General features: G+C 38.6%; 1 protein-coding gene across 1 annotated transcript in view; it reads right to left on the bottom strand.

Annotated features, from left to right (window-relative positions):
• galnt18b (UDP-N-acetyl-alpha-D-galactosamine:polypeptide N-acetylgalactosaminyltransferase 18b) overlaps nt 1-25935 on the bottom strand; it is an 83795-nt gene that overhangs the window by 12972 nt on the left and 44888 nt on the right. The window contains exons 4-7 of the mRNA XM_083918956.1: nt 25448-25631; nt 24455-24652; nt 23745-23859; nt 1952-2137 (exon numbers count right to left, since the gene is read on the bottom strand). Coding sequence (XP_083775082.1) covers nt 1952-2137; nt 23745-23859; nt 24455-24652; nt 25448-25631 — 683 coding nt within the window. The remainder of the gene's footprint in view (nt 1-1951; nt 2138-23744; nt 23860-24454; nt 24653-25447; nt 25632-25935) is intronic.

The raw sequence follows: 25935 nt of genomic DNA, 5'->3' as shown, positions 1-25935 counted from the left end.
TGTGTTGATTTTTACACTCAGAGGTAAATTAACACTGACAATTTTGCTGCGTAGTTAATTCAGGGGGCTAAAGCTGGGGCTAAATTTCATGCTTCTTGAGTACAGACTCTGTTAAACGCCTCATTATTGACTGAATGAATTGCCTGCAGATGTTCATCTATTCATAACGTGGATTTACATATTCAAACAGATTATGCAGGAGAAGGAAAAAAGGCTTCAGTGAGCAAACATTTGACTTAGCCTTAGAGGGATGCTGCATTTAACATAAGACGACATAGTGTGGTTATTTACTTTAATTTACCGAATCCTGTTCAAGATCAAATGAAAATCATCACTAATACAACCGTAAAAGCATGAGGCAGCATGCACCATCTACGTTTTGTGTCAGTTTCATGTGATTCTGCAGACTGAGAGACATTTCATACTTTGACTTGTTAGCACTGCAGATGTTTTAATTCGACGTCTCAAATAACACAATAAAGCCTCAAATTAAGATATGGAGATATACATAATTGAACACAATTAAATATGAACATCTTCTTTTTCTGTGTATTTCATTTTTTCCTTCTGTATTATTAATTATTTAGCTCCCAAGTCACAGCTGTAATCTAGATAGTTTCTTTAATTAATCTTTTAAAATGTTATTGTCCTTTGTATCCAATTTTCTAACTGCTAATGTCTCCATTTAGTCCATTTTATTGAATCATATTAAGTATGTATTTATTCTGTGGCACGTATCCAATTCAGGCCATTCTGTGAGTAACAAGAAATCATTGCATTTGAGCCTTCTGGAGGTGTCATGGGCTTGATTCAACTAAACATCTGTGATGGGAGGAGCGCAGCTGATAAGAGATGACACTCAACCCTGTGACATTTAGATTAGGTGGCTGCAGAATGGAGCTGCGTGTTGGGGCTTTAGATTTATGATGTATCATCTGTATTCATCTTTGTTTGTGCAGACATCTGACGTGGACTTACTCATGAATGGTCCCTTTGGATTATGATGCAAAAGGCTACAACAGCAAATCCTGCATAAAGGTAGCATAAAAAACTGCCTTCTGTCAATTTAGCCTGTAGCCAGTTCATGGCTGACATCTGGCATTTGAATAATAGGACACATGTACATACTCAGGACTGTGTTAAAAGGGTTTAGAGTTCATGCGGTTCAGCAAACACCGTTTCACCTCAGCGCTCTATAAAATTGTGAAGCTGACAGCAATTCATATACTGTAGATTTCTGCTTAGTGAAAAGCAGTTTTTAAAAGCATTTTCTTGGGGTATATGTTCCTCTTCAGATACACAGATTATGGTAAACATATTTCTTTTAAAGGAACAGACCGGTTTGTGATTTTTACACATTTATGATTTTGTGATGCTGCCTGTCTTAGAAAGGATGCTCTTGAAAAAAATTGTAATCTCAATAGGACTCTTTACTGGTCAATTCAGAGGTTACATAAATAAAACAAAATGTCCCTACACATGCAAATATGTTCTACTCCCAGAAGACATTGCACATTGGTAGCAAGAACATGAATCTCTAGTCGTTAAGATACAAGCCATATAACTTCAACGACTCTTTCCATCAAGTAAAGGCCAACTGCCAAATCTATTAATGTAAAAAAAAAATCCAAATGAGCTGCTTTTTATACATCAAACTCCTACACAGTGATAAAACAAAAACGTTGTTGAATTAAGTGGTTTTGCTGCAAATGGCACTGATTCATTGTTGATTCATTACTGTAAAATGTCATCAGATTTGTACATTTTTGTGTTAACAATAAACACAAACACATGTTTCTCATAAATAAGAACTAAAATAATGACACTTTTGCATTGTAAATGACTACACACAGATAATTGTATCGTGACACCAATGTGATTCAAATATTATGATTGAATCCCTGTAAGTCAAAATTTACCAACTCTTAGAAAAACAACATGTTTAACTCACCTCCACAGGAATATTCCAGGCCATGTAGACATGACTTTTAAACTCATCCATCCAAACTTCCGCAACTCTGAGGGCGTTTCTCCGCACGTGAGACGTCAGATCCTCGGTGTAAGGTTTATGAGCACGCTCTATGTGGGCGATACGGGCGCAAGGCAGGACCTCCACACTGCCGCCACACTGCCACACCTGGTTTTAAAAATTACAAAAGAAAAGAGAAAATTGTCATTCATCTACATCTGCAACAGCCTCGCAATGAGTTTACTTTAGGAAGTCTAAAAGTGACAAAACACACAAACAGCTTTCAAAACCACATCTGTACCAAAGGCTGCACAGATGTTGCTGTAACATACTGCTGCACCTGGTGTTTATGCAAGCTAAAAGTTAGGCTTTCTATGGCATTGACTTTAGAATATCAATGTTTCAGTAAAGCCAAATTTCTTATACTACCATTGAATCTTATTAAAAACTCAAATTTACTGACTCGAACCTTAACTCTTTCACACTGGTCTATATTCAGAATCACTCAGTAACTTGGACAGTTATTTTGCTCTTTTTTGTCCTTTTTTAAGTGCAAATATTGATGTTATCTAGTTCTCTAGTTTGATTCTACCATCAGACTTAAAAACAGACTGTAACTCAGGTAGGAGAGCAGTGGAGGATGTTCACACAGGCAATGTTATGATGGCATCACTTCTAGGCTGCTTAAAGCACGTTTTGGCCGACAGAGCCCCTTCATCCTCACCTCTGCAGCGTTCTGTATCCTTGACTGCGGGGAAGGAGTCTCCGTAGTGGGAAACGTTAATGTCCCAGTGCCCAGGAGGAGCAGCCGCAGCTAGAGCCCTTGATGACTAAAAGCCAGTGGCACTAACTCCTCAAATAATGAAGACCTCTGGGATGCTCAAGACCCTGCTGCAGGGATCTCTGCAAACTTTTGAAGACTGTCACACCTCTATCCAGCAAATGGTGACAATATAAGACTCCTCCATGAAGACAAAAAGGAAATTTTGTTTAATATATTTTGTGTCTGCAATGACCCTTGCTGTAATAGCTTTGCAGCAACATACCTTATATACACAACTATAAACATACGTACATGTACGTTTTCGTATATCTTCTCAGATTACTCAAATCTTTGAAGAACAAGGAAACCAGTCCAGGTGTTTTTTTCATATTGTGCATTTTTACAGTGCTTACACACTTAATTATATGATTAGCTTCTTCCATACTTTTCCTCCATAAACCTCAAATCAACATGTAATCAAGCATCAAATGTGTTGGTTATGGTTATTTATGCAATTCTTTCATGCAGACTTTACCAGCCTTAATCGCCCATATCTGTTATTAACATTTAAGTTTATTTAGTCATCAGTCAGCTTTAGTCAAAAAGGATGTGCATTGAGTCACAAAAACTTTGAAGAGAACTATATGAGAATCAACTCTCGGAGGGAAATTAAGTAGGAAATGATTGAAGCCGCACAATGCTCCAGAATCCGAAGATTCTGCATGGTATCGCAACATAATTCAAAGACTCAGCAGAAGCATTAAGATGTTCTTCTGCTTACATGCTCACACTTGTATGGGGGTCATTAAAGGAGATGTCTCTACCAGAGTCTGTGGAGGATCCTCAGAAACCACTTAAATGTCAGTAGTCCAGGACACCCGGCGTTTCAGTATGAATGAGGTTGAAATCATCACGCTGCGCAGTTATGTGAGGATCAAATAGTGCAGCTGACATCCTTCTTGTGTTAGTACTGGCAGTAAAAAGCAGATGTGGCCATGGTCTGAGGGTGTGTTTTCACTTATTCAAGAGAAACTTGCCTTTTCAGGCTTTCAAACTATTTTCTAGATGAAAAAAATCTTATTCAATCATTTATTTAAATGTGTTTCGCAACAGTAAACCCTGACCCTTTTGGAAGTCCCACAATTAGAATACACAAGCTGCTAATTAGCTGAGCATTATGCACATAATGATCATACACACCATGTTATTACACACATACACATACTTATTGAAGGGGCTGTGTTGTTAACAGGCAGCGGATCAGGGATGAACATGTGCAGAGAGATGTCTCTGGGAGGCTATTGATCAAAACCAATCAATATAACAACTCAGATTGAAGCTATCCTGCACAATGAACAGCTTGTATGATGTATTTCCCCAGTTTTACGATGGACATAGAATTGAGCTTGTCATCTGAGTCGCTGTAGATATTCTGTAAGTAATGCTTAATTAAAGTCTCATGTGGTTTTTATATTCAATGGCTCAAGAGAAACTGGTAAATTGAGGCAGCTGTGGTGGTGTCCTGCGTCGCACTGAAACTCCATATTACTGACTGATATTCTTATTTGTGTTTGTGCCTTTTACAAATGCAGATGAGTGACATCATTTTCACATGGAAAAATATGTTGCTACAATTACACCAAATATACCCAGAGTCCCGCCATGCTAACATACAGATCAGCACAATTATCCAACCAATTAAGTCCTGGTAACGAAGCCTGGTTGCTATAGTTGAGGCTGATGACTTAATTTAACTGATTAGTCATTTGACAGGATATTAAGCACCAACTGTTCTCATAATAGACTAACAATTTAGTTATTTTTCAATCAGAAAAAGCCAAAATTGGTGTTTGTTCAAGCTTTACTGATTTATTGCTGTCCTCTGTTTTGTGTTATCAGGAATTAAATATCTTTGAGGTTTGGACTTAACAGTCAATTATAACTACTACTACTACTACTACTAATAATAACATGAATAATAATAATTATTATTATGAATGAATGAATGAATTATTATTTTTATGATTAATACCAGCAACAACAATAATAGTAGTAGTAATAATAATAAAATGTTAATAGTAACAGTAAAAAATAACTCTACCGCCATGCAAGCGGCTGTGTGAGGCTGTACCGAGGCAGGGGGTTGATCCCATTACCTTCTCTCACGTCTTCATTTCCCCTTACTTCCATCTCTTCCTTGTGTATAAGCTCCGCCCTCATAAGATGGGAGGAGGACAGAATCCTCAGTTGGGGAATGAGACATCCTTGTTCACAGAGTGTCACTCTGTGCCATGTGCACAGTTGTATCACCTGTCACTGGGCTTAATACAAAGTAAATCCTACAAAGACCCTCTGTAATCTAGTTTTTATATTTATCTACATAAATAAATCTATTTTTATTAATGGGATTCATCATTTTTTAACAAACAGATTCAGCCTTTTTCTGCCTTAATTAATTAGAACCTTACAAAATAAATTGCAGTTAAAACATTCTAGCACTTTAATTTTGAAGTGGCACTTGGCTTGTTTTAAATTCTGCCAACTTTTGATGTGGGGGTGGGGCATTTCTACATGTGTAGTGATGACACACTTGCATAGGCTGCACTCTGCACATCTAAGGAATTGGTATGTCCTTCAAGATGGCGGGTCTCGGTCGATTTCCTGGTCAAGTGATCGACGACAGAGGAGTCGAGGAGCGATACTGGGATGAGCCCACAGTGTCGTTCGAGCTAAATGCTAAGAATAGTGTCATGATTCCACCATGGCAGCCCTGAGTTTTCCTTGTGTGTGTTTTTGTGTCCCTATCTGTATTATTCCTCCTGTTTCTCTCCCCCTGTCTGTGCTGTGTGGGCATGTGGGCGTGGCTTCTGCTCCACAGGCAGCGCCAGGTGAACTCACTCTACAATCAAGCCTCCCATAAAGCCACTGGTTTCTCTCCTGCTCACTGCCAGATCGTTCCGTCAGTCTACGTGATTACTGTGCTTTGCTGTGCAGTCTTGAGCGTTGCTTCCTCCCTGCCTGCCTGTGGACCTGCCTGCCTGGAGCTCTCTCACTGCATCGCCATTACCCTACAGCAGACCTCACATCACGCCACCTGCATCCACGCACTTCTCGGTGACTTCACCTACCGTATCAGGATCCTGGGGCCTCGCACCACCCCTCCACCTCGCACCTATTCTTGCACCCCTTTTGAACATTAAAGATTGTTTGTTGCATTTTGAACCAGAGTCGAGTCATGCATTTGGGTCCTGATCAAACACAAAGCATAACAAATAGCATGGTAACATCCTCCCAATAAAAGGTGTGCTAATGTCAATCATGTTTACCATCTTAGTTTTTGCATGTTAGCGCATGATGATGGCTCAATTCATCCTGTGGGGATCATTAATGTGTCTACCAAATCCAACAGTTATTTAAAATCTGGTCCAAAGTGGTGGACTGATCCACACTGCTATTCCCAGAGTGTGGCTGCCAGCTTGGATAAAAATCAACAGATAAATTGACAACGAAAATAATAAGATGCAGTCGTATCCCTCCGAACCCAACTAAGTACATGACTTTGAAGATTTGTTCTAGCTGAAAACAGCAAAACATTGGAACAATTGTGCCATCACTTACAGCCAGTCAATTACAGCTTATGGCAACCTCAGTCCCGGAAATAATTCTGCCTCCATTCTTTAATGTCAACTTTCCTTTCTGACAATGAAAAAAATGCCTCACAATTTGTGCCTGCTAATGCCCCCTCCCTGCATTTTTTCCAAATTAATCACAGGAAATGGGTCATTACTGTCAACCTAGGAGTCTGAGTCTCCCATTACTATGGAGTGCTGTATTGTTATTCCATTCAAAATACAACAATCTTATACAGTTGGATATAAGAGTGCAATCCCCGTGAAACGCACCATCTAATTTGCATGCATGACTCATACAGTCTGTTTTCCAGGGCGTTGTTGAAGCGGAAAAGCATGACTTTAAAAACAAAAACAACTTCAGAACACTTCAGTCCAAGATGGTTGCCTGATCTTAGACGAGAGGCTCCACCTCCATGCTGTCAAGAAAGTTGTAAAATAGAAAAACTTCCGACACTTGGTCCACATCATTTAAGGGTAGTATCATACTTCAACGACACTGCGCTACAAACAAATCCAATCACCACTCTACTTTGTGTTATTAAAAGTCAGGTCCTCACTCCACCCAGTCTCCACTGTGATGAAACAATCTCAGTCAGGACAACACAACCACTCCCCTTCCCTTGTAAACTTAAAAACTCATCTCCTCAAGAAATGCTTCACGTCCCCTGCTCCCACTTGCATCACACCCCTTTTTGTGCCACATCCTCCTGCAAATATGCTCCAGCCTGAATCTGATCTAGCTGTCTAATTTCTTTTTGTAGAACTGTCTTGGCAGAGAAGTGCACTCACATTATAGCAGTGTTTGCTTAGATCTATTATCAGGGAACCATCAGCCTGAGCACATGCTAATTTATATTGCTGTCTTCGTCCTAATTTGCTTTGGATAAGAGCAGGAACCTAAATACCTTTAATGTACATATAATGCCAATGGAAGTGCTTTATTCATTTTTCTGTCTGCAGTGGTGCCAGTTACCAAGCAGAGCGTCTAGAGGCTTAAAGCGGGAGTTTACAAAATGGACGTGAAGCATAATAATGATGCAGTTTCACGGCGCAGCAATATGTCAAATTAAATTACATTACTTAATGTTTTGACTTTAAATCTATAGTTTCCTCAACTTTTTGCAACCTCATGCTTGTGTATGGTTTATTGCCTTAAAGTACTCCATGCAAAATCTATCTTCAGAGTGTCAAATGCTCACCTCCTGGAGGCTTAAAGGCGGCTGCAACATGTTTGTGTTTTTCTTCCCTACAAACAAGCAGCAGCTTTAAGTCGTGTCAGTTACAACGGATTCCAAAATGTTCACAGCCAAAACGAGGATCAAGGCGTGTAAAAAATTGTCTCAAACCCTTCCTGCAGCATTAAACATTTCTCTGTTGCTCGTTCATGTCCGCATAATTGTCCTGCTAGCTAAACACAAATGCTTTCTGCCTATTTGCAACACATTTTTACACTAATATTACCATATTACTTCTACGCTTGATAATTATGGAGAGACTATGATTATCAAATCATAGCTTAGCAACAGTAACTAGGCACAGCAGGCGTGTGAAGCTTTGGATTTGTCTCCATGTTTAAGCAGTGTGCATGGGGCTGTAGTTAAAAACATTGTTGCCTCATCAGCAACAGCCAAATTGTAAGAGATGGGTTGTTTTAGCTACAAATAGCAGCATGCCTGGCAACTCATGCAAGTATCTTACTACCTACAGTAGTAACATTGGGAAAGAGTTATCCTTAGAGCACATCATTAGCTACAGTAGCTACATTTGGAGGGATTGCAAGTTACATTATGGGATATGGGGATTCAGGACCAATACATCTACATCTGTTTAGCCAGTCCTAGAGGCTACACAGAACCACTGCCACGTTGCACTAAAAACAATCACTTCTGGTTAGACAATTGCCGGTTGATTTTCACTACAAAGATATATGAAAATATTTCTGTCATTTTCACGGTAAGGTTTAAAGATATATTAACCACCATCTGATGTCTCTGTTTATCTACTTTGTCGCTTTGCTAGCATCTTTGATAAACAAAATTTAGTGTTTTGAACCGCGACATTTCACCACCGGGTTGAAAACTGCTGGTTTTGGATGGGATGTCATTCTCTGTGGCCCAAAAGGTAAATTAGGTGTCCATCCCAACGTCAGTGATAGTGTTTATGAGATGTAAAAGCCTCAAACACTCTTAGAAACACTTTTATATCTCTCTCTTTATGAGGGTATATCAAGTTGTTCTATGCATCCATTTGCTCAGCACCATTAAATTGTATGTAAGGGATGCAGGGGTTTTCTACACGTTAGTTGAAAGAGTTCGCTTTTACTGTAAATGGTTCTTGTTTTAGAACGAGTTAGCTGAAAACTGAAAATCCCACAGAGATAACATTGAATAGCTAGCTGGCTAACGCTGATAGAACCTGCTAGTGACAGTCGTTCTTTTAGCTGACAAAGAAAAAGCCAAGAAGCAACTTTTGTAAACTTCTGTTTAATGTCAAGACTTTAATAACTACTATAAACTTTGAGCGGTAAATTTGCTACTTTAACATTGTAACTTACATACGGTTGCATTTGAGAATGTTAAGTTTGATAGGCATAGCAACAGTAACTAAAGGGGGTGGAGCTTATTGAATTGTTATCTCTCATTACCATATTATTAATAATAAGTGACCTGTTATTACCTTGGTATATTTTTGCCCATTATTAACTTATTACAGAAATTAAACCCTAATATTATCACAGTCATTGCTCTGTTCACTACATGATATTGTCGCAATGTAAACTTATCACAAGCTATAAAGTGCCACTTTCAAAAACGCATACCTCAAAAGTATTTTACAGTCTCTTTCTAACTACAATGAATAGTAAGAGAGGTACAGTATACATCAGTTTCCAGTCATTCTCTGATAGAGCACTACTATGGGATGCTGCTTCTCGGTCAGGCTGGTGAACAAACTCGAGCCACCAGAGGATTCAAACACGGTGGACTGATATCTGGAGAACCATACGTTCACGCATCAGTTGAGCTGTGAGTCATCACTACAAACTGGAGGTGACGATAGGATGAGGTAAGGGTGCATTTTCATCATAAACATTGTGGCCCTTAATAAAAGTTGACAGACATTTCATTACCACTAGATGTTAGGATATAAAAGAAGCACAGCCTCTTTGTCTGAATATATTTTTTAGCAGGATACCACAAAGAATAGGACAAAGGAAAGTCCGCTCAGTCACTGCATCTAAAACCAGGCCAGTATATTTGGGATGAGACAATGTAAAAAATAGATTAAAAAAAGAATAATGAAAAATGTCTACCATACTGGAGACTATATAAAAAACATCCTTTGAGTATTTAGTATATACTGTATGTGTAACAATGATGTTACAAGCATCCTGATGTGAAAGCGTTGGTATTGAGGATTTTGTCAAACTTGAAAAGAAAAGCAAGAGAAAGGGAAACATACTTCTGACAGCCTCCTGACAGAATGAGCAGAACCTCAGGAACTTTATTCACTATATATTTCTGTGATGTATGCTGTTTTAGGAATTTTCTTCTTTCATTTCACACCTGTCTGTGTATCTGAATCTGCTTTCATCTCCCTGCACCACCTCTCCTGTCCCCCCAGAAGTACCCTAACTGGCTTTCACAAAACGCCCCAATATTTCCCACTGCATTCATTTCACATTTACTCTTCACTATACACTCTTTTCTCGAGACAAAACCCTTCACATCAAAGCACAGACTTACTTTTAAGGTAAAGCTGAGCTTCCTCTTTTGCTGCCCAGAGCACAGAGTTGAAGCAGTGCAGACAATTGCCATAGAGTTTCCACTGTATGCGTATCAACTCGCTCTGTCTGCTGTCTGAAAGGGAGGAGTACATTTCCCATCCTCTCCACAGAAACGCTGACTCATTTACCAGACCGTCCTAAATCAACTTGTAGAGGAAGAACGACACACTACATCTCCACCACTGTCCTTCAGCCTCTGGAAACACACAGTGAGGATGGTACAGAGTTACATAAGTGATGTATTTATAGCATGAGGGATGTAACTTGACAACATCTGTGACCAAATCTAGTAATGCACTCTTGGTGTTCTGAGTAATTCCTCATTATGTGCTGCTAATTTTACACATTGGTCTCATGTTTGAATTCTGACTATGTTGGTTCAAGAAAACTACAAGATCATTAGAGCATCTATTAATTTAGGGAGATTTATATCCAGCAAAATATGATGTGAGATCGCGACCTCATTTCTGTGTTTAACTTCTCTCCTCTGGTAAGTGCAACAGAACGCTGTATGCCAAAACAACCAGACAACGACCTTTTTCCACATCACTCTCATGAGTAGTTGAAGATTTGAAATTTTGGTTAATGGATGTGCAGCAGTGCAACGTGCAAAATGGCTGTGTGAAGGTGAATACAGTTCGGCATGTGGGCTGATTATTAAATACTTTCTCAGCCAGATCACATCCCTGGTCTTAAAGCTCTGAAACAACTGTGCCAATCACGATTAGACGTGATAATGACAACTAAGCAAACAGAGAGCTTTACCTCAGGAAATGTCTGGAGCACCACAGATCTGCACCCAGACAGATGGAGTATGATTTCCATCATTAAAATAACAATGATAAAGAAATAAAAAAAAATAAAGAAATAGATTTTTGCCGATCGGACCAACACTATTTTAACAATAATTCTAATGAATTAAACAATTGATACAACTGCTACAAGGAAAACATTTTGAATCTTCAAGTGAAAGCACTAAGAGCTGGATTATGTTCTTTATCTGTAAATATATTATATCAAATATTTTCTATTTTTTACATTTATGTGTATGGTAACACATAATATATTGAATATATTGTTGACCTTATTACGCACACACACTTTCTAGACTGCAGCTGTGTCAATTATCCAGTGCTACTCTGACTGTCTTAAAGCCTTGATATACCTGTAAACTGTCATCTGTATTTACATGCCCTGAAGAAGTTTGAAGTCGAAATACGTAGGTGCTAAGCCCACTTTTTAAAAGGCTATTTAAGTTTTGCAAAGCAGTGTGCCTTGGCATTTGGTTGTCACTTATTGAACACAAAGCTAAGTATACGTCCAACCTGTCTTTTTTTTTTAAATCTCACCTCGTATACACGTCTAATTACACAACAGCATTGGCACTGCAATGTGTTTTAAGTATAAATATGAGACACTACTGTTGCTAAAAACAGGGTACGATGAGACGTGGTAAATGGGTGCTGTATGGTAATACTGTAGCAGCCTGGTGTCATTTTCAGGTAATTTATTTATTTTAATTTGCTCACTGGCACTTCTAAGAGACAGCAGATTTATTAACATATCAGCCCTGCTTCAGATGCTGCAAGGATTTCATGAACTGAAGAAGAAGCTATTCACACAGTATAAAGCACAGCACACACTATAAGAATCACCAACTAGAAGCATGTTGGGTCAAGAACAGTCATAAAGTTATATAGCTTATGTAAAAAGATTGCAGGCCAGGCGCGAGGTCCTGTGCAGTCACTTTTCCAGCAAATGCCTTATTACATTTCCCATAAAATATTTATTCCGGAAAATGGTCTCCTTAAACTCCCACTCACTCTTGCCCTTCTTGTGACCCTGTACACACAGTAGCACTTTGACTTGATAGACATTGAATGTTGTTGTTTATTTCTTGTTTGTATATTCTCATACATGTCTGTACAAAATAGATTTTTGTATGCTAATTTCTGTGTAGCTTAGTTGTCGTTTTAGCTGTATGTCTATGTGCATATTCTTGCAATGGTGGTCTCATGGGACTTCCAGTGTCCCTGTAATATTAAGAGGTCTGTAGGTGTTTAGTTGACCTTGGGAGCAGCGCTCCTCATTACAGTAGGGTGTAGAGTCTTTTCTGTAGCAAGCTCTGATTTAAAGCTATGTTTGTATCTTGAGCCTAAAATGGCATGTGGCCCCAGCCCAAAGCCTGCCCTATTTGAAAATGGTCTAGGACCGCCACTCTTCTTGTCTTGTCTTCTTATGTGTGCGTACATTACATTCAGAACCACAGGAATTTAAATTCCTTGACTGCCTCAACATGAACTGAGCTGAAAAAAGCTTCACATGCAGCATGAGAGCTAATACCTGACATCCTGTTATTTATACTGTTGGACTGTAGGCAATAAACGAGACAACAGAGTTCTTTATTCTGTCTAATAAATTATGACATTGATGAGACAATTAATTTACAGGCTTGACTATGAGAAGCGAGGGGCCGGCGTCCCTCACTATGTTCATTAATTAAACCACAGACATAAACGGTCATTCAACTGCAAAATACGTTTTAAAATACTCTCACTCGTGCAGAATGTATGTCATCTAAGAATTCTCCTCTTCCGTGATACCAATCTTTTAAGAGCCAGTGGTACCAGGTGCCAAGTATTGTGAGCATCAGTGAAGTCTTGTCGTGTTTAAATAGTTTTCAAGGAACAGTTGCATACTAGAGAAATGTGTTTAAAAAGCCTTAAAGGCATCACTTTTTAACAGATAGATGAAGCCAACAGTCTTACAGTTTGTCTGACTGTCTGCAAAGGACTGCAGAGACTAACCTCACCTGGATCTCTAAACTAGAGTCAAAACGATGAGAACATTTATTGAGTAGCTGAGTGACAAAATCGGCTATAGTTTTCACAATTCACTGTTTTGTAATTTTTCAAACAAAAATGCCAATATTTCACTGGTTCTAAGTAATCAAATATAAAGCTTTGCTGCTTTAATTTGCTGTACGATATTAAACTGAATATGTTGGGATTTCAACTATTAATCTGTCAGTCAAGAGAATAATGAGCAAATATGATATATAATAAAAAACAGCTGTTAGCTGCAGCCCTACAATAAATCTATTTAGAAATGCAACTCAATTGACGATGGACAGGTTGACAGATGAGATCAGGCAGGAGTCTCTGTGGACTATGACGCTCATGGATGACATTGTAATCTGTAGAGAGAGTGGGGAGCAGGTTGAGCCTGGAGAGATGGAGGTATTCACTGGAGAGAAGAGGAATGAAAGTCATGGGAACAAAACTGAATACATGTGCTTGAATGAGAGGAAGGACAGCCGAAAGGAGAGATGCACAGAGCAGTGGAGGCAAAGGTGGGTGAGTTTAAATACATGGCGTCAACTGTTCAATGTAACAATGAGTGCGGAAGAGAGGTGAGGAAGAGAGTGCAGGCAGGGTGGAGAGGGTGGGGAAGAGTGTCAGGAGTTAATTGCGACAGAATGGTGAAAGGGAAGGTTTACAGAGACTGTCTATGTTGTGTGGTTTGGAGGCAGTGGCTCTTACCAAAAGACAGGAGGCAGAGCTGGAAGTGGCGGGATTAAAGATGCTAAGATTTTCGTGGGAGTGACGAGGATTCAGAATGTGACAGGATTCAGAATGAGTATATTAGAGGGACAGTTCAGGTTAATCAGTTTGGAGGCAAAGGGAGAGAGGCCGGATTGAGAGGGTTCGAAAAAGGAGAGATGCTGGGTATGTTCGGAGAAGGATGCTGAAGGTGGAGTTGTCAGGCAAGAGGAAAAGAGCAGGTTTATAGATGTGGTGAGGGAGGACATGCAAGTGGTTGGTGCAACAGAGGAAGATGCTGCAGACAGGAAGAAATGATGAAACCGATGCTCCACTGTGGCGGAAAAGAATAACAAAAATAAATGCTACTCAATTCTTCTGTACACCACTTTATTTCCACAGCAAATAGCTTAACAATCCATCAGATTGCCCTAAACGTTTATGTATATATTATGTTTAAAAAAAATCCATGCAAATCCCATGTCTCAAGAAGTCTCCTTGACAGATATCTCAAAACCAAGACCAGCTCAACCAAAACTCTTAGAATGGCTCGATCGAAAACAGAAAACTCCCCGAAATCCTAAAAATTCCCAACACTGGTTGTGAAAGTCCCACTCCAGACCTGTTTTAAACTATGTAAAAATGACTCTGCTATGATTAATATTTTGTTTAACATGGTTCTCCTAGATATAAAAAAAAGTCAAAAACTCACAGAAGAGTCTGGAAGCACATCTGTTCTTTCTCCCTCGTTGAGAAATTCTGAATCGGGCCTTGTACCTCCCACGGCCGCTAATAGTGCTTGTGCTCACGCTAGGCTGAGACTCTTCGCTGACTACATTCTAGACCGATAAAAGAGCAATGCACATCAAGATAAAGAGCGGAGAGAATCTTAAATTTCAGGGACGTGCACAGACATCTGCTTCAGGAGAGGGATGCATAAACCCCTCTCTAGTTACAAACTTTGCTCATATTCAAGTCAGTATAATCAAGGACAGACATTTTAGGGGATAGAAACATGAAAACACATTTTTGAGTAGAGTAGGGCTTTAAATTGACGTGGGAAATGAGCCAGGCGGCCAGTGTTGAGACTAAGTGTTCTACATGCCCTCCACCATCCATTTTTTTATTACATTTCTGCTGACCCTCACTTGGCTCTGAATGTTGCCCATGAACATAAATCGCTAATGAAGAATAAATGCATATAAATGTAATTTGTAGGAGACAGGGCTGCAGTAATCCATGCAGACAGCCATGTGAAGACCCATAGCCTTGACTTATTGATGTATCACTTACCATCACATCCCATCTAACTAGAAACATGGAGTTTTCTAGAAGGGAAGAGATGCTGATGAGTTTCTTGACTGGTTGTTTATGTTCTACAGTAATTATTCAGGGACCTTTTTTAAAGCCTAACTAGCCCTTTTCTTGCTGTACTGTATTCTTGTTATTTTTAATAATATCTTTAATTATTAGCTTCACAAGCTAGGATCGACATAAATCAGAATATAAAATAATATCTATTAAAAGGACAAACCAAGACCCATCAGATATTTTATAATTACATCCACTAGTCCAAATCTAGCATGAAACTACATTCACGAGAAGCACAGTTTTGCTGTCTTGGCGTGAAACAGCAACCACTGAGAAAATATCCTTTTGACTAGGGACTATATTCATTTTTTAATCTAAGCAGCTTCCTCCCTCCTCAAAAGTGATATCACATTCAAACAGGTTGGCATATTATACACAACTTCCTGCACACAGGACAACATCTTACAGGGTGAAACATTTCACACAATCATCAAGCAAGTGCTCTATATACAAAACAAGTTTTATTAGCACCGTACACAGTGGTGGAAGTACTAAGATATTTTACTAAATGTAGCAATTTTATAGTTAAAAAAAATACTCTTTTAAAAGTAAAAGTACTCCATTCAAAATCTGACCTAAGCATTAGCATCAAATTATTCTTAAAGTACTAAAATTAAAAGTACTTATTATGCAGGTTGGCCTATTTCATAATCATACATATTATATTATTGGATTATAATTATTGATGAATTAATGTGTTCATCACTTTATTGTTGCAGCTGGTAAATGGGGAGCTCATTTTAATTACTTAATATAATTCTGGGTAGTTGAATATATGATAATACATTATAATGTATGAGTTGCATATATGTTTATTAATATTTGTAAAGTATCTAGTAGTAACTAAAACTATGAAATAAATGTAGTGAAATAAAAAATTGTACTTCAGAACATGTATTTGAGTAAATGCACTTAAGTACTTTCCACCACTGTGTATATTATAAAAACATTTATGGAAACACTTTCTTTTAGTCCAATTTGGAGCTAAATCTACCCCTGGAGATGAGCTGTGTGAGTATGTGGCCTTCTTCAAGATGTTTATGTGAGGTGATGAATATGTAAATTAAGGCATATCCACTTTCATATCACAATACAATAAATGTTACTGTATGCAGGGTAGGAAGAAACCATGAATAATAAGTGATCAGAGGGAGATGGCTAAAGAAAGATTGTCCACTGATAAAGAGTATTCAGAGATACTGGAAAAAAAGCTCAGAAAGAAGTGTGAAAAACAGATGTTACCGGGGTTAATATAGCACAAAGCCCATACTGCGCCCAAAACCTGATCCAGCAGGTTTGCCATCTTCATGATCTTTCCACCCTGATCCATCCTCTCCATTGGGATACATGTTTGAGCGTTAGTATTCACTCTGAGCTACTGAATCTCCCATCCAGAGGGTGTCTTGGAAACCCTGCTGCCACCGCTCATCCCCTCTGCTGCAGCAACAATGTCTTCAACTTGATCCAGCCCTCCGATATAACTCCCCTCATGACAATAAGACCGTAAAGCAATCCACAATCTGTCTTTGTTTCTCAAGCCAGTCTTTACTTTTCTCCACAATGGTGAAGGTATTTCCCCGGGCCAGTTAAAACAGCTGAGCTCTCAACATCAGCTCAACATCAATCAACTATTTTAGGACTAGGGTATCATTTTGACTTATTTTAAATTTAGTTAAAGAAGCTAAAAGAAAATTATCTATCAGAGTGAAATATAATTACCAAAGCCCTAAAGGTTCATACATACCTCCGTTTTCCAGTAGTAACTAGATCATTTTCCTCTGTTTTCTCGGAGATAACGAGATAATTAATTTGCAAGATAATGAATGAAACGTAATAGGTCTGTGATTTCCATCACATGTGACATGCCATGCCTCGTAAAGACTTCTCATATCTTGAAGAACACTATGGAAAACATTGCCAGATGATTTCAGTTGGTTATTTACTGTTGTGAAATAGATATTGTAATTTTTATATTCAAGTGCACATTGTAAAACTCCTCCCTGTAGTGGTATTTATGTTTTTGTTATATAATATTGTTGACAATATAGTTTGTTAAAGAAATATTAAAAAAAAAAAAAAAATATATATATATATATATATATATATATATATATATATATATATATATATATATATATATATATATATATGTGTGTGTGTGTAGTTAACGGGGACATCAGGCTCATTGATGCCTCTGCTAAAGCTGAAGCCTTGCTAACCGTCTTCTTAGATGCTAATGTGAACATTATCTGTGATAGCAAGGCATAAAGCTGTTTCAGCCTGTGTCAGGCCTTGATTAAATAGATATGTGATGATGATCCTGCTGCTCTGACATTGCTACAGTGAATTATGTTTCCTGCAATGATTTAATAGAGACTATCATTTTGCTTTCTCGAGATCTCAAATTAATTATCTCGGGATCTTATCACAGGAAAACAGAGGAAATAAAATGCATGTATGTATGACCCTTTAGGGCTTCCGTATATAATTCAGTACTAGAGAATTACAATATACTTAAAATAAACCATATTACCCATTTGATGTAGTATATTTATATTATATAATATCTATAGATATATTCTAATCTCTCTAATTTAGTTGTCCATGTAACAATATCCAAGGTTGCTTATACTGTTAGTTAGTACTGATTTGTCTGTAGTAAAGTGGATAGTGATACTAGAGTTATGAACTATGATCATTATGTAGCTGCAGTACAGTAATAACAATAAGCTTAATTTGTATAACACTTTTCAGAAAAGTTATTTGTTAAATAGTTAAATAATGTGCTCTAAAAGCCAGACAAACAGAGAAATGACAGGCACAAACATAAGATAGGCAACATAAGGGGTAATACCATTTTGTTTAGTTATAAGTTCAGCAATGTACTCCGGAGTTCTGCCTTGTAATTAAAATTAAATCAAGTCTAAAACAAATGAACTGGAGTAATGAAGCTCATCCCAGTTAAGTGATAGGACTATTGTTTGTAAGAAGTCTGGTAGCGCATAGCTGTTTACTGTTAATATGACTTCTTAAAATGTGCATTTTCAGTTCACTAGTAGAAGTTTTTTATGATTTAATTATGGATCAAATAGCATTAAGTCAACTATGCTGGTTTTATAGCTACTGCACAAAGCTGTGGCATTTCTTCTAATTATACTAGAGGGCTACATTACCATTCACATTACCTCTGTCGGACAAAAGACTTTCTCATTGATTTGTCCTGTTGGTCTGAGATTACACAGTGGGGTTCAATAGATTTTCAGCAGCACAGGGGTCATGAAACTCAATCAGTGCTAAATTTCAGATTCAGAGTCATTATGGTACAACTTTTGGTGTTTCATATGATTACACAGCACTGTAAATCTTTTGTACCTTTCAAATGATGGAAAAAGCCAAAGCAGCACATTTTTGTGCAGCTTGAGCAAAAAGCTTCCTTAAAGGCCCCATATTATAAAAGTGAGATTGCCATGTGTGTTTTGATTATGAAGCCGATTGAGGAGCTATATAAATACTGTGAAAATTGTCGATCCACACAATGCACACAGCCCTTACTCAGAAACTGCCTTTAAACGCTTCTGCAGGACTTGACCGGAACAGTATTGTCAAGGTCTGCTCCAAAATAAGAGTTCGGCAGAGCGACTTATGTTCCATTTGGGATAGGCATGTGGTCCAAAAAAACAAACAAATTTTTGACCAACAGGACCACGTCCTGTCTACAGTATTCATATTCACGCCCTCAGGCCGGCACTTTATAGCACCTCTCAGGAAAACAAACTGCTATTCAAAGTCCTTCATTCTGTCTGCTATCAGGCTTTTAAACCTTGACAATCGTCCCTGGGAATTAACATTTTATCATACTCTTCTGAGGTTTTTACTGCTTGTGCATCATTTGTCTGGGAACCTTTATTTTACCATTGTTCTCCAACTTGAACTGTATACTCCTTGCCCGACCCTTGTGTGTTGTACATCACCCTCTGACATACTCCTGTCTGCTGTTTATTTGTAAATGTTTGCTTGGCTATAGACTGTTGAAACTGAATTGCCCTTTGGGATAAATAAAGTTGTTTGAATTTGAAGTTGAACGGTTGTGATGTCACATTCGTAGCGACAGACCAATAACTCGCTCAGCTGAACGTCTGCAAACACATCTGCAGTGCAGCCTTGTCAATGTGGTTGTTGTAGAACGAAGCTAGCGCTCCCCATTGTGTCAGTTTCGCCCTTCAACGGGCAGAAATCAGTGTCACGGTAGCAAGCCTTCAACCAGCTTAACTAGCTTACGGGCCTGAAAAACTATTGTATGGGTGTCCCCAGACCCCACTCCTACTCCCAATGAGTAACATTTGTATATTTGTCGTTTGTCATGGCTGTGGGCTGGTAAGTAAGTTCTGTGAAGCTCTCTAGGAGTCATCCACATGACAACGGAATGTTTTGGAAACGACACGCAGCTTGTAATATCCTACAAATAAACAGACTAAACAGAGACAATCTAAGTTCAGCGATGTTGTGTCTCATTTGTTATTATTTTTTATTTATTTTATTTATCTGATGCAAACAACAAACTACTATATAGGCCATAGGTAGAAAGTGCCACTACAGTGCTTTTACAGTCATTCCCCTGCTGCGGTGACAGTGTAGAGATGCAGAGGGCGCAGATATGGAAGACCCAGAAGCGCCAACCAATCAGAGCAGACAGGTATATTCATACAGGCAGTATTATTAGTAGAAAACGAATGTGTTTTTTGAAAACTAAAGCATCTAAACATGTTCTAGTAGAAAAGAAACTTTGAACATGAAAGTGAGCATTATATGGGACCTTTTTTTTTTTAAGTAGATACATTTTTTTTTAATTGGTAATTGATAACAATGCACAAGCTTCAGTATGTAAGTAAGTAGTAAGGTCTGTTTAATGACAATATTGTATTTTTTAAATATTATAGCAGAATAACGTGCCACTGTGAGGACACAGTCTTTTATTTATTCTTTGTGCTATCTGTGCTTTTCACATATTCCAAATGCTCATACAGATAATAATACAAGTTGTTTATATTGAATACAAGTCGCATGCTGAATATTTGTGTAAAATCCAATGTGTAAATCATTATTATGACAGTTATTGTGTTTTATTGCCACTTCCATAAATATTGTGCACAAAGCCCGTCTCATAATTAATTTCCATAGACCTCAATGATACTCATTTCTCAACACCCCCTTCCTGGCACTGGTTGATAGTGATGATGTCTACTTTGTTGTTTTTATGATGCATTGTTCCACGCTGGCTTCACTGGCACATCACCCAGTATTCACAGGTGTTTTGGGAAATCATTTGTATTATAATTCTGTTTCAGGGTCCTGTCCAATTTGCTGTCTGTTGCACAGTACAGTCGGACTCGAATGAATACTTGACAAAAGTTATATCTTAGGTTTGCTGCACATCAATTCAAACAAAACAGCAAATCAACACCTTGTGACTTGAAGATCAAACATACCACCTGTACCCTAACTCTGTGCTGTGTTTTATAGTGGACACTGACCACGCATCCCCGGAATATCTTTCAGTAATTTATTGCCACAGATGCCATCATCACACAAGATCTTTTTTGGACAAAACAGGAAGTAAGGCCAGTGGAAGTTTAACATATGGGTTGTATGCGAAACCGCCTACTACATATTACCGGCGAATACAGTATGCAGTATGCAGTACATCTGTCAGTATGCAGAAAATTGCTGACTGTTTTGGTCGACTTCCACAGGCTGGAACCCTCAATCCAGATTCATCTAACAAGGTTAATGTTTATGAATTCTACATTCATACACATTTGCTCCCATAAAAGTAAAGTGAAAACACTATTAATCTTACTCATCAGATGGTTTATTTCACAGAACCATCTGAGAAGCTGTCTTTGGATGGAGGCACTTTCACGTGGCAGGTCTTCTGCATCCATCTATCACAGGTAGTTGTTCAGTCGGCAGAAGAGAGGAAACAACTTTTCTATCTAGAACAGCCTTAAGAACCATTCTTTGCTCTCTTCTTTTAATAAAGAAATACTCTCCAGTTTTGGTATAACTGATACTGGGGCCTCTCTGTGTCATAATCACCTCCATGCTCCCCCCACCCTCCCCTCAACTGCCAGTAGCTCCTCACAGGACACCGATTGGCCGATTCATCTTTGCTCAAAACATACAAACATTACTTGAAGCCAGAGAAGAGGTCATTACGCCTAACCAGAATGAAAAAAATATTGTACCTCATGATAGAAATATTCAGCTTCCACTTTGTGATCAGAGAGCAGCAGTTCATTTCACCCTCACACTACCAAGGACATCACTTTCAAGCCTCAGCCAAAGCCTGTAGCTATTGGCCTGGTTTGAGTGTGTCTCTGAGGATCCGTCAGCAGCTAGTCTGTGTGCTGGCAGGTGGTCTGGAGGCATGACCAGTATGCTGCAGACAGACAGACAGAGACCCTGCTGGGGCTCTATGAGACTACTAATCTGGGGCCAAGCCAGGGTCCTCTAGTCTTGTAGCTCACTGTGTCACCCTCTCTTTGAAAAGCATTACTGAACTATATTAACCTCCAGGCAAGGACGAGTTCCTTCAGTCAACACTACCAAGAAAGTAAACAACATGGAGTGTATAATTCACAGCTAAGATACTGTACAGAGCAATAAAGCCAAATGATTTATCACACTGTCTATACACACTGTAAGGCCACGACCCTGGTTTATAATATATGTGATAAAATCATCAATGTGTCCAGTATTAAACAATCAGCAGGGTTATAATCAGGCCCAGGAATTCTAAAAGCATGTAATTTCTGGAGGAAAATTACGTACGGGACTAATCTCCCTGCTCTATTGATGATTGCATCTCTGTCATTAGCTAGAATGGATATTTCCACATTCGGCATTCTTTCGTAAGCTTGTCTCCATTTCCTTCCCACAGTGCAATCTAGCTCTATTGGAGCTGCGGAGGAGTTGTCCCTCACTGAGGGACTGATAGCTGCTGATAGCTGCATTAATGATCTTTGTACAGCAGATGTATGCTATCATTAGGTATCCCGTTATTTCTCTGGCCCGTCTGCTTGAGGTACAGCTGAACTGAACAACACACCAACTGAATTTCATCCAAGCCAAAGCTGCTGGTGGTGTACAAATTAAGTCTTGCACTGTGAGAGGAATGCAACACAAGTACTGACACAGTGCGTCTATCTGCTCTGAACAATCTTCTCTTCACACATCGGTGCTAACAGAAGGCAAACAATGACTTTGAGTCCTACAAGTCTCACAGGTGCTTCAGTGGGATCACCAGGGGATGAAGATGATCACTCAGACTTCAGGATTAATTAGTAGTGATCATTTATTTTATCTGACACTACACAAGAGATAGCCCGTCACAGTGTGTTCTGGGATCATTTGCTAAAGGACACAAGTACAGTATTGTTATCACATTAGTTCCCCATTTTAGGTACCAGGATAGTGATATCTTTATAATTTGTTATTGTCAACGGCAAATCCAGACAAAATCAATTAATTGATCATAGTAATAGGTCTGTGTAGCCAAATATAACATATGTGCCATTGTGACCTCCATTATTGTGCAAAACCTATAAAAAACACATAAATAAACAACACTGTTGATGATGTTGAACATTTTGGATTTTAGGAAGCTGAAATGAGCTTACACTCTACAATAATAAAACACACGCTGCTGTAAATATGTGTATTATTCGGTGTATTATTAGTCCCAAACAAATGCACTATTACTTGCTGTTGGAGTAATGTTTGCTAAAAAGCTGCAGTGCTCCTTTTTCTAAAATGAAACTATACTTGTAAGTATAGTACTGCTGATGAAGATCATGTAATATGATGAAATTCCAGAACATCTGTTAAATAGACCTTGAGGTTACAATATATTGCTTTGTCTTCAGTGTGTCACTGACAGAGTAGACGGGTCGAAAAGTGTAGATACGGATAAAACGCATTCTTGGTTTGGGTCTTTTTATGGAACATGGAATAGCAGTGGTATTATAGTGATAATGAAGCTTTGAGGACTAAATTAGTATATCATAAAAAAACAACAGTTTAAAAGCACAGTTTTTAACAGTTTGCAGAACTTTTCATGACTAAAACAAGTTAGCTGGATATCCTACATCGGTCAGAGCTATAGTTCTCATCTTTTCACTAACTGCTGTTCCACCTTGAGGTTACAATATATTGCTTTGTCTTCAGTGTGTCACTGACAGAGTAGACGGGTCGAAAAGTGTAGATACGGATAAAACGCATTCTTGGTTTGGGTCTTTTTATGGAACATGGAATAGCAGTGGTATTATAGTGATAATGAAGCTTTGAGGACTAAATTAGTATATCATAAAAAAACAACAGTTTAAAAGCACAGTTTTTAACAGTTTGCAGAACTTTTCATGACTAAAACAAGTTAGCTGGATATCCTACATCGGTCAGAGCTATAGTTCTCATCTTTTCACTAACTGCTGGTCCATCTGTACACCATTTCTTTTAATGTAAAGACCAAATTGTTTGCAGCCAAATGACACTTCTTCATGAGTTTAGCATTTTAAATAAAAAACGAGGCTGTCGGCTTGATCTCAATAGCCATTTAGTGTCATTATCATAGTTAATTTCCCACACATTACCTGGATGAACATGGCCCCTGACCGTTATTACTCACCCTGATGCCCAGCTCCACATTTTCGCCTCCATACACCTCCATCCCCTCATCCAGCAAACCAATCTCTTCAAAGTACAGCCTATCCACCACGAAGCAGCCAATCAGGGCTGGGCTCCTGGGGGTATTAAAGATGATCAAGATCAGTTTTGTTTGCCTTTTGCAGGTAATGTTAGCTTACCATAGTTGCTATAGTAACAGCAGAAAAATGAACAGAAATGTGACCTTGCACAACGTATACTTTTTTTGTTTTGTTTATAATGATCCCTTTTACCAGGGTTGACATTTTTTACTCAATATAATAAAAGTATATAATCATATCATTTGATTCAGACTATCAAGACTAGGGGTGGGACAAAACATTTACACAACAAGATATTGTATGTCTTCCATTTGCAATACATTATCAATACACTGCCAAATATTGATATTTCTATTAAAGAGAAAAGTGTGTATTTTTCATTGAAACCCCATATGTAATTGAAAATAGCACAAAGACACACTCCCAATCAAAACTTTGTTTTTTAATGTTGGGACAGGGTCATGTATACCACTCTGTTGCGTCAGCTCTACTTTAATAACACATCAAATCATCATATTTTACGTTTCATAATGTGCCAGTATAGAGTTTTAACTATGTTTTGTCCAATTTTCAATTAAATATGGGGTTTCAATGTATTGAAAATCATCACATTCATGAGGTGTTCCCTTACTGGATTGGTGCACTCCTGTTACCCTTGTGCCACCAGGACTTGGGTGGATTAAGGTAGCGACACCACAGCTCCCAGTCAAAGCCCTGGGCAGACAGCGGATACTCCTCAATCTCAAATGTGTCGTACTTGATGTTATCAAATGATGGGGAGATTATGCGGGTTCTGTCTTCTTTAATTCTCTGGAGAATGGGTTCAGCCCTTCAAATATGGATAGAGAAAATCATTTTACATTTTTATTTATTTTGACAGGCGTTCTCCATTAGCTTGGTGATCATACTTTTCATAGAAGGGCACTTTCTTAAAACCAATTTCACAATTTCAAGATTAATTCAATCCAATTTACTAGTCTGACAAGCCATCAGTTTCCTATCTGATATGTTGATGGATTTTTATAATCAAAATATGAAGCATTAAAATGTGCAAATACTACACAAGAACCACATAATACATTTCATGTGCATGTGGCAAAAGGGATCAAAGTAATGCATTCTCCTCCTCTACATTCATGTATGACAAGACAGTGTATGATGTTTTTGTCATCAGATAATTTATTTAAAAGAATGTCATATAAACATCTTAATTTATAGATATATTTTGGGAAATACACTGATTAGCTTTCTTGTTAAGAGTTAGAAGAGAAGATGAGCTACAGCTATTAGCTTAGCCTAGCTAAGCTAATACCCCCCCAGACAATGAGGGGGAACAGCTAGCCTGGCTCTGTCCAAAGGTTACTAAACATGCTTTTCTGTTTGTAAAATCCAGCTCAATAATAGTAAAAGTTTCTCATGGCAGAGTCAGGACCAAGTACACAGTTAGACAGAGTGCAGAGTTATCCGCTGGAGTATGTAATGTAAGTACCTTGGCTAAGCAACAGGCTTTGTTTTTAAATTAAACCATTTTCTTTAAACCCACACACAGTGATATGACTCAGTAACCAGCACTCTTGTGTTGAGCTGTGCTAAACTCATGCTGCACTTGTTGCGGGTGACTCACCAGCCAACGTTGAACTCGACGTGGGCATCAAACAGGGCAACAACTGGGGCAGTGGCAGCCCTCCACCCGCTCACTCTCGACCGAATCAGACCCTCCTGCTTGGCATGACGCACCAACTTGATGAATCCTGGACGATGGCTGTTTGTCTCAGACACAAAATCCTGCAGCTTCTCCTTTAGCTCATCTACAAAACATACACACATGAATTTCGCATCAATAGCTGAACTTTTTGAAGATCCCGTATGAGATAGGTGAGTAAAGTGCTTGTGAGCAAACTTCCACCCACAAGACGCTGTCGTGTCCTCCTCCAGTGAGCAGTATTTCATTGGTAGGAGGCCAAGAGTACTCATAGCTTCACTGCTTTGAACACTGGACCAAAGAGGCAGCAGCTTGAGCCGGCACTGCAGACCTCCAGGGGGCTTACCAGTCATAACGGGAAATTGCAATATTGACGTCTTTCAAAACAACAGAGGAGAAGTCCATGCGGT

This window comes from Echiichthys vipera, assembly GCF_963691815.1.
Source record: "Echiichthys vipera genome assembly, chromosome: 1".
NCBI classification, from domain to species: domain Eukaryota; kingdom Metazoa; phylum Chordata; class Actinopteri; order Perciformes; family Trachinidae; genus Echiichthys; species Echiichthys vipera.
This window is presented reverse-complemented; position numbering and strand designations above follow the sequence as displayed.